The following is a 14,718-nucleotide window of genomic DNA, read 5'->3' as shown; positions in this document are numbered from 1 at the left end:
AAAAATGCTGGCAAGACTGCAGAGAAAAAGAACATTTCTACATTGTTGGTGGGGATGTAAACTGGTACAACTACTACAAAAATCAGTATGGCGATTTGTCAAAAAACTAATAGTTGGCAAGCACTCTATCAATGAGCTACAGCCCTCAATCAAAAAACTTATACTAGAAATTACAAAGGACTGGGGATTTAGCTTAGTGCTTCCACCACCTGCCTTGTAAGCGCAAGGACCTGGGTTTGATCCCAGTACCAAGAAAAAAAAGAAAGAAAGAAATTACATTTGACCCAGCTATTCCGCTTCTAGGCATATTCACAAAAGAATTAAGAAACATCATATTACAGTGATACATGAATACTCATGTTTGTAGCAGCACAACTCATAATAGCTAATTTACGGAAGTGTATATGTCCATCAATGGATGAATGGATAAAGAAAATGTGATACACACAGTACAATACTACTCTGCCATAAAGAAGAATAAATTTGAGTAATTTGCAGGAAAATGAGTGCACCTTGAGAGAATAATGCAAAATGAAATAAATCAGACACACAAGTTTAAATATTATGTGCTCCTCTTATATGAGAAACCCAAAGTATAAATAATTTAAAGTTCAAAATAAAAGACAGATAATATAAAACAGGGAGATAAATCTTTTGCAAATGGAGAGGGCACCAAGAGATGGAGGAAGAAAGGAAGGATCTCTTTTTTTGGAGGGGTCCTGGGAAAGGAGGGATCTCTTTCTTAATCTGTACACTAAAATGGATTCTGAGTGAATTAAGAATTAAATTTGAGGGCTGAGGATTTAGCTCAGTAATCCCAATGCCTGCCTCACAAGTGCAAAGTCCCAAGTTCAATCCCCGGTACCAAAAAAAAAAACAAAAAAGAAAAAAGAATTAAGTTTGAAAAAGAGAAACTTTAACACTTTTAGGAGAAAGTCTAAGAAAACATCTTTGTGACATTGGGGAGGGAAGAATTATGTAAATACATATCAAAAGTGCACAACATAAATAATCTGATAAATTGGCACAATTGTGAGCGTTTGTTCATTAAAAGATACACTAAATAAAAGCTATGGACATATCACAAATTGGAAGAACATATTGGCAACACATATAATAAAATTTTTTAAATGTTTTACAGTAAAAGATGCATTACTATTAATACCCCTCAAAATACTCCCACTTTCTTCGCACGTATTTCCATCATTCTTGTTACTTTCAGAAGCAGTTGTGTAGGTCTCTCCTGAGGGTGTTTATGAGGTGGGAAGAGCCATCTTACAGAAAAGCAGGCTTGTAAAAACATTATGGTGTGTTCTCATCCACTTTATTCACCCCGTCTTGTGATGTGTGTCTTCTAGCTCTTTCCCAAAGTGAAAATGACTGTGAAAGGTGGGCATTTTGCATTGCTTCAGGTTGCCACAACAGCAAAACTAGACACTCAAGAAGGAGGACTTCCAGGACTGCTTCAGAAAATGGCAAAGATTAGGTAAGTAGTCTGAAGTGTGGGGAAGTATTTTGAGGATTCATGGCAATGTGTTTTTCACTGTAACAATTTTTAAAATTTAAACATTTACCATATTTTTCTATCACACTTCATATTTTAAATACTATTTTCTCGTAAAAATGCTTGGTCAATAGAAAATATCAGGTACCTGTGAATTCAAATCCTTTCAGTGTTTTCCAGACAATGCCCAGCCGCCCCTGAAATGGCACCAGTAATCTCTTTGCAAGGTCTTAACCGTGTTTCCTGTCATAGGTCCCTTTTGCAGGTTTTGATAATGAAACAGAAGCAGTCAGGTAGTGATGCATCGAGGGTAGAAAGTGTAAATACAAGTATGTGGAATTGGGTTTGATATTTTTGTTCACTGTGGGTTGGGATCAAAAAAACAGTTTGAATGTGCACCCATGTTTATAGCGGCACAGTTTGTAATAGCTAAATCTTGGAAACAGCCTATTTGCCCATCCGTTGGAAACTGGATAAAGAAGTTGTGGTTTTTCTATAAAATGAAATATTACTCAGCCATAAAGAACGAGAAAATAGATTCATTCATAGGAAAATGGATACATATTGAAGATATACTCCTAAGTGAAATAAATAAGTCACACATGTGTAAATACCAAATAGTTTCCCTGGTGTGAATAATCTGCAACAATGCATAAGATTCTAATAAGATTACTGACATTTAGAAATGGGACGAAAAGAGCTAAAGGTGTAGGGAAGGTGTGATGGGTAGGGGAAGAACAAAAAGGGAAAAGAAAAAAATGTGAGAGAATGAAAAGATGAAAATAAAGTGTTTGTAGATGGGGAGGGGAGGAGGGGGTGAAGGGAGGGCAGAGGTAAGGGGAAAAAATGAGAATCAAGACTTGCCATGTAGCGGTACAAGATCCCAACAATGAATGTAACTGTACTGTATCCCTAAAATGTACCAATAAACTCAATAAAATTAATAAATTAAAAAACAGTTTGAAAGCCATTAATATGGCATATTATTATAAGGCTGAATAGCAAAAACTAGGCGCTCTGAATGCTCCCTTTCCTCAAAGTAAGGTATATTTTCGACTCAGCGCTCCTTTCAGCAGATACATGGAAAATGATCTTGAGAGTACTTTTACAAGCAGCACAGTACTAGTGTTTATTTCCGTCTCTAGCACGGAGGTCTGGAGTGAAGAAGGAATAGAAAGGGCGTACCGAACGTCCCAGCAAGCGTTAGTAGACGTCTGCCAGCTGAGATGCGAGCCCCGGGAGCTGGTGCAAACTCAAGCCCACCAGCCCGGATGCTGAGAGCTGCGCCTGCGCGGAGAAAGGCTGGAGCCGCGCTTCCCCAGGCGGCGTTTGGCTTCCAGTCCTGGGGCTGCCCCGCCCCGTCACCCCGCCGTTCTCCGCGCCTTGCGGGTCACGACTGCGCGCGCAGGATTTGCGCGGGCGCTGGTGGGAAGGGGAAGCGGCGGTAAGAACGGCTTGCGTCCCAGGTGCGTGTGTGACAGGGTTGGGAACTTCCCCTTCCGCTCTGTCCGACTTTCGGACTCGGAGGGGAGCAAGGGAACTCTGGTACCGGTTTCTCCTCACCTTTCCTCTGGCGGACTCCAGCGCACCTCTGACAGCCGAAATGCTTTCGTCTCTCCCGAGCTTCCTCCAGTCTGGATCAGGGCTGAGGCTGCTCCTCACGTCCCACTGGGGAAAGCGGAGGCTGTGTCGTTGGCCTCTCTGCGTCCCCCTCATTTGTCTGAGGTCCCTTCCTTGCCCTTTCCGATGCAACAGATTGGTTGTCCACCTTCAGCATCACAGCAGTTTAGGGATATCCAGCCCTAACCAGGCACAAAGTTTAAGGTTTTTTGTTTTGTTTTGTTTTTGACGTTCGTCCCGAACTCTTTCCGACACCCTTTGCTGAAGCGGTTTCACAGTTCTGACAGTGAATTCAAGGCCATCAAACAGATTTTCTTTAGTTCTTCTGCTTGTCTCCACCCTTTCCTGTTAATTTGCCTCTCTAGTTTGGGATTCTTGAGGCACGTCCTTTACATCCCTAGGCAGTGTCCCAGAGTTGTGCCATTTCCATTTTGAAAATGTGGTCGACTTACAGGCCACCTTTTGGAATGAAACACTGCAGTGACAGTGAGATGATATTAACAGTTACTAAGAAGCGAGCTAACAGACTAGGATTTCTGCCACCCGAATGGATAATTAGTGAACTTTGTCTTGTAGTGAGGAGCAGCATTTTAGCCCAATGGCTGTGCCTGGTGCCTTAAAGGGAGGTACCTCGCAAACCACTGAGGTCCGAAGTCTGCTGACAGAAAAATCTAAGGCAAAAAAAACCCTGACACATCGGGAAATAGGAAGAAAAGGTTCAGAGGGAAGGGGAACAAGGGAATAAGGAGAAAGGAAGGAAGGAACAAGAAAAAAAAAGTGAAACTAGAAGGGAAAATGGAAACAAAGCTTTTATACATAAGGAGGGGAGGGGACCAAAGAGGAAGGGAGGAATGGGATAAAAGGCGGGATGTATTATGTACAGGTGAAAATTCCCTATGGTGACTGTTACATTATGTATGCCTGAAAATGTACCGATAAACGTTTTGCTATAAAAAAGAGAAAACTGACAGCCAAGTCATGTTTAATAATACCAGCAAGTTGAATTTCTATGTAATAACAAATATACACTTTGCAATTATTTGCTAGTTAAATATAAAATATTGACGTTATGGAGATGCTGGTGTGAAATTTTAGCAGTGACTTTAGAATGTCTCAAATTTTTCAGTAAGTTAAATCCTAGATAGTCATGATAATTGGCTTTGTTACTTGACTGACTTTCAGTGAATGCTGTATTTAATACTTTTTTCAAATGTCAGCCTACACCTACATTTTTTCTTTTTTCTTTTTTTTAATTTTAATTTTTTGGTTTTTTGAAACAGGGTCTCACTATGTAGTTGAGTCTGACCTGGAACTCACTATGTACCCCAGGCTGGTCTCGAATTTTCAGCGATCCTCCTGCCTCAGCCTCCCGAGTGCTTGGATTACAGGCGTGTGCCACTACACCCGGCTCCACACCTACTCCTTGTTTTGCTTTTTGGTGCAAGGGCTTGAACTTGAGACCTTGCGTTTACAAGGCAGGCGGCATCATCACTGAGCTAAATCCCCAACCCACCTTGTTGATCCCCAGTTCTCCTTGTCCTAAATTATAAAACCTTAATCATTTTAGATTTCCCCTGTGCATTATCTCCATATATCTTATAGGAACTCAATTTTTTTTCAAATGGTAACTTGGATTTATACCTTTGATTCTCATTGCTGAAGCTGTTAGGCTTTTATTGGATTTTGTTACCTCCTAGCTCACACCTCTGAAGAATGAAACAATTGTGAAATATGACTGTTATGTTTATCCTTATTAAGCCTTTTAAAACTCAGGTCTAAATTTCTATGCTTGGACCTCAAAGTCCTTTCTTTATACCTGGCCTAATAATTCCTATGTAATGTGATATGGTGGGTAAGGTCTTGGATTTAGAGTAAGAAGACCTCAGTTCAGATACCAAGAGGGCTGGGGAATTAGCTCAGTGGTTCTGCCACCTGCCTCAATTCAGATACCAAGACTGTCATACTAACTCATATCCTTGGGGAAACTTTGAGTTTCAGTTTCCATCTTACCTTGGATAAGATTATCTTTTCTTCTCTCCTCTTAGTTATTGTGAGAATTATTATAATTGACATAGTAAATGAAAAGCTAACAGTTTAAAATTCAACCTAGGCTATTATTATCTCCCGTACTCATTCATTTCACAAACATTTAAAAAGCTAATATATGTTAGTGACTGGTGCTACCGCTTTGTAAGACAGTCCCTGCCCATAAGAGACTGTATTTCAAGGAAATTGCACATGTGTGCGTGCATGTACACCCTTGGATTAGGGTGGCAGGGGTCTGATAAGGTAAAGCATGATATAGGGTACAATATAGTTAAGTTTAGAGTGATACAAAGCCCAGAAGAGAGAGAGACACAGGGAAGGATAATGGAGGAATTATATTTGAACAAAGTCTTGGATTACAACAAAGATCCAGAAGGGCCAAGCAAATAATACAAATTAAAGGATTTTCCTCTTCCTCTCTCTCTCCATTTTTTTTTTTTTTTTTTAGTGGTACTGGAATTGAACCTAGGGCCTTGGTGCTGAGCAACAATCCCAGCCCTTCTCATTTTTTTATTTTAAGACAGAATCTTGCTAAATATTTTAAGTTGCTTGGGCTGGGTTTGAACTTGCAGTTCAGCCTCCCAGAGTATTGGGATTATAGGCATGTGCCAATATGCCTGGTTTAAATTGAAGGATTTTAAGCATACATTTGATTGTAATTAACATAGTAGGTGAAAAAGCTAACAGTAAAAAAAACTGACCTAGGCTATTTGTATTTCTCCTTGTACTCATTTATTTAACCAACATTTGAAAAGCTAACATATGTCAGAGGGTGGTGTTTTGGCCCTGAAAGACAGTCCCTGTCCATAAGGGACTGTATTTCAAGGAACTTAACTTACTAAAATTGATTTTTGAAAGTTCATTCTAACTGATGCCTGCTTCCTTACTGTGGGCTACAAAATCTTTCTGTCTTTGTACCTTATTTTATTATATTTATTTATTTTTTTGGTACCAGGGATCAAACTAGGGATCTTGTGCTTGCGAGGCAGGCGGTGGCACCATGAGCTAAATCCCTGGTCCTGTACCTTATTTTATTTACCCAGAAGGGCTTATGACTTTTCATACCTTAATACTGTATTTTAGTATTTAATTTGGATTTCATTTCTTTCTGTAAAGCATCTTCCAAATATTTTAGCCCCCACTACTCTGAAACTACATAGAAATATTACCAATAATTGAATCCTTATTTCTTTAATATATAATTTATGTCCTTAAAGTTGTATTTCCTATATATGAGAATATAAAACATATCACACACAAAAATATGTTCTTTGTATTTTGTTTTTCAGGGTAGGAGCAGATTATGGGCAATAGTCCTTTTAATTAATCTGTGATCATCATGGCTAATGAAGGCTGTTCCAAGGCTGTTGATAGTCCATTTTCATCAGATAAACATGCCCAACTCATCCTGGCCCAGATAAATAAAATGAGAAATGGGCAGCATTTCTGTGATGTGCAGCTGCAAGTTGGGAAGGAAACTTTTAATGTTCATCGGCTGGTCTTGGCTGCCAGTAGTCCATACTTTGCAGCTTTGTTTACTGGAGGAATGAAAGAATCCTCAAAAGATGTTGTACAAATTCTAGGAATTGAAGCTGGAATCTTTCAGTTACTTCTAGATTTCATTTACACAGGTATGTTACAAGAGCCTGTTCCTTTGCAGGCATTCTTGTAAGTGGTAGGATCTTAAATTGATCTAATTTATAAGCAAGGTAACTTAGTAACATTACCATGAGACTTTGAAATCAATCTCTCTCTCTCTCTCTCTCTCTCTCTCTCTCTCTGTCTTTCTCTCTTTCTGAAATGGGGTCTCACTGCATTGCCCAGGATGACCTCAAACTCCTGATTACAAGCAATCTTCCTCCCTCAGTCTCAGCCTTGGCCTGTCATGTAGCTGAGACTACAATCACATACCATGTTCCCCAGCAAAAAGTTCCTAACACTCCTTTTCCAGGAATTCTAACCAATTAACTAATGATACAGACACATATTTATGAACCACAATCTTATTGTACCATTACTTGTAAAAGAATATAATTGGATATAATCTAATTGTCCCCCAGTGAGTTATGTGGTTAAATTATTATGCATGTGTATGTAATGGAATATTTCTTAGATCTTGTAAATATCTAAATGTGTGTGATATATACACACATTGTCACAAAAGAATGTACATGATATACTAAATGAAAAATTCAAAATGTAAGTACAACCCCAAAAAGCTGGGCATAGTGGTACATGCCTGTAATTCCAGCATTTTGAGAGGCTTAGGCAGAAAGTTTAGAAATCTGAGCCCAGCCTGGGCTTAAAAAGAAAAAAGGGCTACAGGTGTAGTTCAGCGTGAAGGCCCTGGGTTCAATTTCCAGGGCTGCAAATATTTTAACCTAATTTAGAAAGAAAAATCATTTGTATTTTAGCATGAGAAAAAGACTGGAATATTGATAGTGTTTACAGGTGATAAAATATGAATATGAAGATTCTTATTTTGCTCCTTTTTCCTAAAACTGTTTATTATCAGCATGCGTTATTTTAGTCACAACTTTTATCTTTAGGGCCAGGGATTTGGCTCAGTGGTTCCAACGCCTGCCTTGCCAAGCACAAAGGCCTGAGTTCGATCCCCAGTACTAAAAATAAATAAATAAAAACTTTTATCTTTAAAATGCTTTGAAGAGTTTTAATGACATAAAATACTTCAAGAACTACGTGTAGTTTTCCCATCCATGTACTAATCAGTTCCGACCCTGCTTGGCTTCTGAGATCAGACACGTTCAGGGTGGTATAGCCACAGATCTATTTGTAGTCTTAAATGATATGCAAAATAGAAAAAAGATTTGATTTATTTTTGTCATTTTGTTTGTTTCTTTGTTTTTTCAGACAATCTTGCTGTGCAGTTCAGGCTGGCCTCAAACTTATGGCAATCCTCTTGCCTCAGTCTCCTGAGTGCTAGTATTACAGGCATGCGCCTCCACAGCTGGTTTTAGAAAAAAATTTGAAAGAAATACACTAAAGGGTTAATACAGTATATGTCTGTATATGGAAAAATGTGTGATTTTCATTTTGATATTTTTGTGTCTTAATGTTTTTTTTGTTGTTGTTGTTCTTTGTTTTTTTGGTACTGGGGATTGAACTCAGGACGTTGCGTTTGCAAGGCAGGTGGCGGCACCACTGAGCTAAATCCCTAGTCCTGTCTTAAAGTTTTTGCAACAGTTAATATATATTAATTACTCTTATAATCAGAGAAAATGTTTGAAAACCAAGAGTATTCATTTGATTTAGTTTTGAATACTACTACGTATGTTTTCCTTAAGAAATTGCTTTGTGAGAGGTTATTATGTGGTCAAATAAAATATATTTTATTAAAAATTTTAAGTATATTTTAATGCATGGTATTTAAATCTGGAAAATGATAAAGTAATTGCTTTTCTCTATGTTGTTTTCTGTTTCTTTTTGGAAAATTTCAGAAACTAGTGATAACTTTAGTTTGGAAAGTATAACAATGATTATCATCTACCTGCTAAAAGCAATACATATCTTGCCTATTGGGTTATGTACAGATTAACATAACATTGAGGGATTTTTTTACCTTACTGTTGCAAATGACTTGTGTGAGCTAATTAAACTACTGCATCTGCTTTGTTTACTCAAAAAATACAAATTTATACAAATTAATCCATAGATTTGGTGTTGAACTATGTAAAAATGGAAGAAATGCCACGGGTTATCTATTCTGCCTATGTCATCTTACAGTAACAGGAGATATTTGGTGAAAGAGAATGTTCATGGCATCTTCATCAGATTGGTGGTGATTACCAGTTCCATCAAAGAAATAAAATGGCAAAAATAAAGAGAAATAAAAACTACTGGGAATATCCACAGTTAAATAGCATTGTAGAAGATTGGCATTTAAGGCAAAATTAGTATCAATTAACAACAGCATTTGGCGCAAGTTCCTGAGTTTGATCTCTGGTACCAAAAAAACAGACAGACAAAACAAATAAACAAACAAAAGAACAGTATTTGGCTGCAAGAAATAGATATAAAATAGCATAACAAGGCCGAGGATTTAGTTCAGTGGCAACGCACCTACCTGGCAATCACAGGTCCTGAGTTTGATTCCAGTACCAAAAAAAAAAAAAAAGTAACAAGAAAAGAGTTTTGTTTTGGTTTTTTTTTCATAAAAATGAATATATAGTAGGCATTCCAAGACTGGTGACTTTATAATGTCATTGCTGTCCATATATAATATGTACCAGTACCTGTAATGTTCCAGTATTTTGTTCCACCATCTATAGCTTGTAGCTTCTATTGATTACAAGTGGAAGGAAGGGAGAAAACAAAAGGGTGTGCTATATAACCTTTATTAAAGCTTTTCTGGTTGTCATTCCCAAAGGCTGCTGCCTGTATCCCATGGGCTAGACTCAATTAAAAGTTCAGGGCTGAGGCAGGAGTTTAACTCAGTGGTGCTGCTGCCTTTCTTGAAAGCACAAGGTCCTGAGTTTGATCCCTGGTACTGAAACAAAACAAAACAAACAAACAAACAAAAAATGTCCAGGGCTAGCTGAGTGTTGTGGCATGTGTCCATAATCCTAGCACTTGGGTGGCTGAGACAGGAGGATCAAATTTGAGGCTAATCTGGACTACATAACAAATTCAAGGTCAACGTGGACTACATAGTGAGACTTTGTCTCAAAGAACAACCCCCTCTCCCTGCAAAAAAGTTTACCCCTATCTGCAAAGGAAGCTAAGAAATGTAATTTGCAGCAGGACACAGTTGTTACAACAAAGTTAAGATTTGGTTAATACAAGAATGAAAGGAAGGGCCAGGTATTTAGCTCAGCTGTGCTGCTGCCTACCTCCGCAAGTGCAAGGTCCTGAGTTTGATCCCCAGCACTAAGGAAAAAAAAAAAGAATGAAATGAAAATGAATATTGAGTATTTATTGGACAAGGAAATTTGTAATTGACACAGTTCTTATAAAATATATTCTATTCCACTTTAATGTAATATTTCCTTTTTCAGAATGTTGGAGCATCAAATGTTAGTTTCTCCTTTGGACTTGTCATTCCCCCCCCCTTTTATTTTTAACTGTACTGGGAACTGAACCTAGGAACTTGGGCATGCTAGGCAGGTATTCAACCACTGGGCTACATCCCCAGCCCTTTTTATTTCTTATTTTGAAACTATATTAATCCCTACAATGGCCTTGAACTTGTTGTCCTTCATTAGCCTCCCTACTATAAATACATAGGATTATAGGGGTACACCACCACACCTGGCTTAGTTTTGTTATTCTTTGATTATTTTGTTTTTCTTGAGACAAGAGTTTCACTATGTAGTTCAGGCTGCCCTCAAACTCACTGTGTAGCCTGGGCTGGCCTCGAACAACCAATGATCCTCTGCCTCAGCCTCCTGAGTGCAAGGATTAGAAGCATGCGCCACTGTGCCTGGCAGATTTTTCTTTATCAGCAATTCACAATTCTAATATATTTTAATGTGTGATTCTCACCTCAGATTTTTATGTATTTCATTTAGAATCAAATGGCCTGAGTTGAGATCTAGCTCTGCCACTAATTATTCTGTGATACTGGATGTTTCATTTAACCTTTGTCATTCATTTTTTTAAACAAATATCAACTGAATACTTTTTTGAGTGAGACAGTAGGGATACGACAGTAACTAAGACAGAGATGGTCTCTACCCTCACAGAACTTTATAGATAATGCAAATGCAGTATTTACAAAATAGAAATGAGCAACCTGAATGTGATGGTGCATGCTTATCATTCCAGCACTTTGGGAGGCTGAGGCAGAATCTTATTTGAGCCTAGCTCAAGCAACTTAACAGTTTAGTGAGAACCTGTCTTAAAAAATAAAAAGAATCAGGAATTATAAGGTGGGAATCATAGAATTTTATAATTTGTGTGAAGGTTAAATGAAGTAAGTCTTAGTAAAAGTGAAAATTTTTTGTGAATTCTCAGGTCTTTTTAAATTGTAGGGGATTCTTTTTTTTTTTTTTTTTTTTTCAGTACCAGGGATTGAACTCAGGATCTTGCACTTTCAAGGTAGGTTTGGTGCCACTGAGCTAAATCCTCCAGACCTAGGGGATTCTTTTTACTAGTTTCAAGCAACTCTTTAGCATTATCCATCCAATAGCAGTCATTTAGCCCTCTTATGTCACCCATGATCTTATTTTATCTAGATTTGTAGTTGTCATTTAGTTATAGTACTAGCTTAATCTCATTTTTCTCTGTAGCAAACTACTCCTTTGCTTGCTTGCTTGCTTTTTTGTTTTGTTTTGTTTTTTGAGATAGGGTCTCACTCTGTAGTTGAAACTGACCTGGAACTCACTATGTAGCCCAGACTGGTCTTGAACTCACAGTGATCCTCCTGCCTCAGCCTCCCGAGTGCTGGGATTACAGGCATGTTACCACCATGCCTGGCTGGCTCTCTCTTTCTTTCTACTGGGATTGAACTCAGGACCTTGCCCTTGCTAGTCAGGCGCAGCACTGCTGAGCTACATCCTGGGCCCTTACGCTTTTATTTTGAGAGAGTGTTGTGCCAAATCACTAAATTGTCTAAGTTGGGCTTGAACTTGAAATTGCCTCAGCCAGAATTACATGTGTGCACTACCATGTCTAGCATGGACTGCAGTTTTTATACTCTTGGAAAAGCCCCAGTTTGAGAAAAGCCTATTTGTATCTTTGGCTATTCATTCATTAAAAAGATGTTGAGAACATCTAATATGTGCTAGGCATTTGCAATCTAGAGGGGGCAAGTCTTGCCTTAACAGACTTTATATATCTAATCAAACAAACTTTGGGCAAGTAGTTTAGTGGAGTGATTGTTACAAAGAGGATAAATTAAAGAGAAACTATAAGACTGAGTAAAGAGTTGATCCTTATTAGGTAGAATTACAGTGGGTTCTCCCTCCCACATATAATTGGCTATTTGATGTGCTCCCAAAGTAATTATGTAATATAAAAATGAAGTAGTATATGTAGTTTAAATATTCAATGTCTTGTCATTTGTTAGACTCTTAGTTATGCCTGACAGTAAAGACTAAACATTGAGTGGCACTGTGTCATAATTGAAGGTAGGGATCTTATGGTACTCTCTGGAGCTCCTCAGTAATGGACTTTTTTGTTTTTCTTTTTGTTTTGAGATAGAGTGTTGCTAGGTAGCTCAGGCTGACCTTGAACTCACTGTGTAGCCCAGGCTGGCCTTGAACTCTCAATGATCCTCCTGTTCAGCCTCCTGAGTGCTGGGATCACAGGCAGTAATGGACTTTAATGTCAGTCCCTACCCTGCAACTTGCTTAGCCATATAACATGGAAGAAATTACTTAAACTTTCTGTTTCCTTGATATATTGGATGTAGTGAGGGTGAACTGAGTTTATAAAGCGTTTAATACTGTATTTAGTTCATTGTAAGTATTCCATAACTGTGAGGTTTCATTAAGTTTTGTCCTCTTTCCAAAAATATTTTGTTGCCTTTATACTTCTGTCTACTCAACAAACATTAAACTGCTAGTGAAAATAGTTTGAGTATGTTAAGTCAAATGTGTGTTTTTATTTTATTGGCTATTTTGTCTCCCTACTTCCCTAGGTATAGTGAATATAGCTGTGAATAATGTTCAGGAGTTGATTGTTGCAGCGGACATGCTACAGTTGACTGAAGTTGTTAATCTTTGTTGTGATTTTCTAAAAAGACAAATTGATCCAGTGAACTGCATTGGGATCTTTCAGTTTTCTGAACAGATTGCCTGCCATGATCTTTTAGAATTCACAGAAAACTACATTCATGTTCATTTCTTGGAAGTTCATACTGGGGAAGAGTTCCTGGCACTTACAAAAGATCAGCTGATCAGAATTTTACGAAGTGAAGAGCTTAGCATTGAGGATGAATACCAGGTGTTTTTAGCTGCAATGCAGTGGATTCTGAAAGATCTGGGAAAGAGAAGAAAACATGTGGTGGAAGTGCTTGACCCAATTCGATTCCCTTTATTACCTCCTCAGAGGCTTTTAAAATATATAGAAGGTAACTTTAGCTCTTTTGTTGTATTTCAGAATACTGAATTATCAAGTAGCTTTTTCTCTGAAATGTGCTAGTTTCATTTTTTTGACACTTTCATTGAATGATTATTGTATGTAAGATATAATAACTTCAGTGGGTAGACAGTAGCATTTATACTCATTCTTTAATCAAATACTTATTTGTCTTTCTTAAAATTAATAAGAAAGATAAATATTATGCATAAAATTACTGACAGAGTTAACACTGTTAACTGTTGTGATAGTTATTTCAGCACAAGATTTCCCCTTACCTTTCTTCCTCAGCAAAGCCTAGTATTTGAGAAGAATCTGTTTACTAAAAACAAAGCCAAAACTCAGAAAATACTGTAAATTCTCTTTCATTTTCAAATGAAGTTTATAATGTCATATCAAGAGCTTCTGAATAGCTTTTGAATCATTGTTAGATTCTAGACTTTCGTGTGTGTGTGTGTGTGTGTGTGTGTGTGTGTGTGTGTGTGGTGCTAAGGATCAAATGTAGGCCTTTCCGCATGTTAGGCAAATGTTCTACCACTGAGCTACAGCTCTAGCCCTTTTTATTTTTTACTCAGGCTGACCTCGAACTTGTGATCCTCCTATTTCAGTCTCCCCATATCTGGGATTATAGGTGTGTGCCGTTACACCCAGGTCACAGCCCCAATTTAAAGTTTTTTTCTGGAAATATCTTCACCATAGTATAAAAAATTATCTTTAGCTGGGCATAATAGCTCACATCTATAATTCCAGCACTCTAGGAGGCTGAGGCGAGAGGATCACAAGTTTAAGCTTAGCCTAGGCAACTTAGTGACTAAATGAAACTGTTGTAAAATAAATAAAAAGGGCTGGGGATGTAGCTTAGTGTGAAGATTCTGGGGTCAATCCCCAGTACTTCAAAAAAATTATGTTAGAAAAATGATTATGTTAAAACTTCTTTTAAAAAAATTTTAGGTCTGGTTTTAGGATTTGATGTTGATTTGGTGTTCTATTGTCATGCACTGAAACATCAGGTTGTGACTGAATTACAAATGATCTTACTACAAACTAAATACACTATTATGCATCAAAGGTATGGTTCTGCAAAGAAATTAAATAGATCTTTTTTTGTTTTGGGTTGAATTTTTGAAACAGGGTCTTGCTATATAGTTCAGGCTGGCCTTGAACTCACTGTGTAGCCCAGGCTGGACTCGAACTCACAGCGATCCTCCTGCCTCTGCTTCCTGAGTGGTGGGCTTACAGGCGTTCACCACATACCTGGCAATCATTAGTTTTTCTGCATTCTTAGCACTATTAACAGAATTTTGTAATTTTTTGTGAGTAATATTTTGTATTAATACATATATAATTGATTATTATTTGCAATAGTTATGTTCTATAAAGATCCTACATAAAACTAAGTTAGCAAATACTGAGCCATTCTCTTAGGAAAAATTTAGAGTTAAGTTCCTGTGAGCCTCTGGTCATATTTTTGTCATCTGGTCCATACATAGCCTTGTTTCAGGTAACTT

At 37.7% G+C, this 14,718-nt stretch overlaps 1 protein-coding gene across 2 annotated transcripts in view; it reads left to right on the top strand.

Annotated features, from left to right (window-relative positions):
* Nucleotides 1-2,877: 2,877 nt before the first annotated feature.
* Ipp (intracisternal A particle-promoted polypeptide) overlaps nucleotides 2,878-14,718 on the top strand; it is a 33,280-nt gene continuing 21,439 nt past the window's right edge. Inside the window, exons 1-3 of one of the 2 annotated variants that reach the window (XM_010610189.3) lie at nucleotides 2,878-2,970; nucleotides 6,460-6,801; nucleotides 12,771-13,202. In XM_010610189.3, coding sequence (XP_010608491.1) covers nucleotides 6,510-6,801; nucleotides 12,771-13,202 — 724 coding nt within the window. In that variant the 5' untranslated portion in view covers nucleotides 2,878-2,970; nucleotides 6,460-6,509. The remainder of the gene's footprint in view (nucleotides 2,971-6,459; nucleotides 6,802-12,770; nucleotides 13,203-14,718) is intronic. The other variant, XM_010610190.3, reaches the window with a different exon arrangement.

The sequence above is a fragment of the Fukomys damarensis genome, unplaced genomic scaffold (genome assembly GCF_012274545.1).
Source record: "Fukomys damarensis isolate Sample0158 unplaced genomic scaffold, DMR_v1.0_HiC HiC_scaffold_23, whole genome shotgun sequence".
Classification (NCBI taxonomy): Eukaryota; Metazoa; Chordata; class Mammalia; order Rodentia; family Bathyergidae; genus Fukomys; species Fukomys damarensis.
The sequence above is the reverse complement of the archived record's forward strand: the minus strand, read 5'-3'. Positions and strand labels throughout refer to the sequence as shown.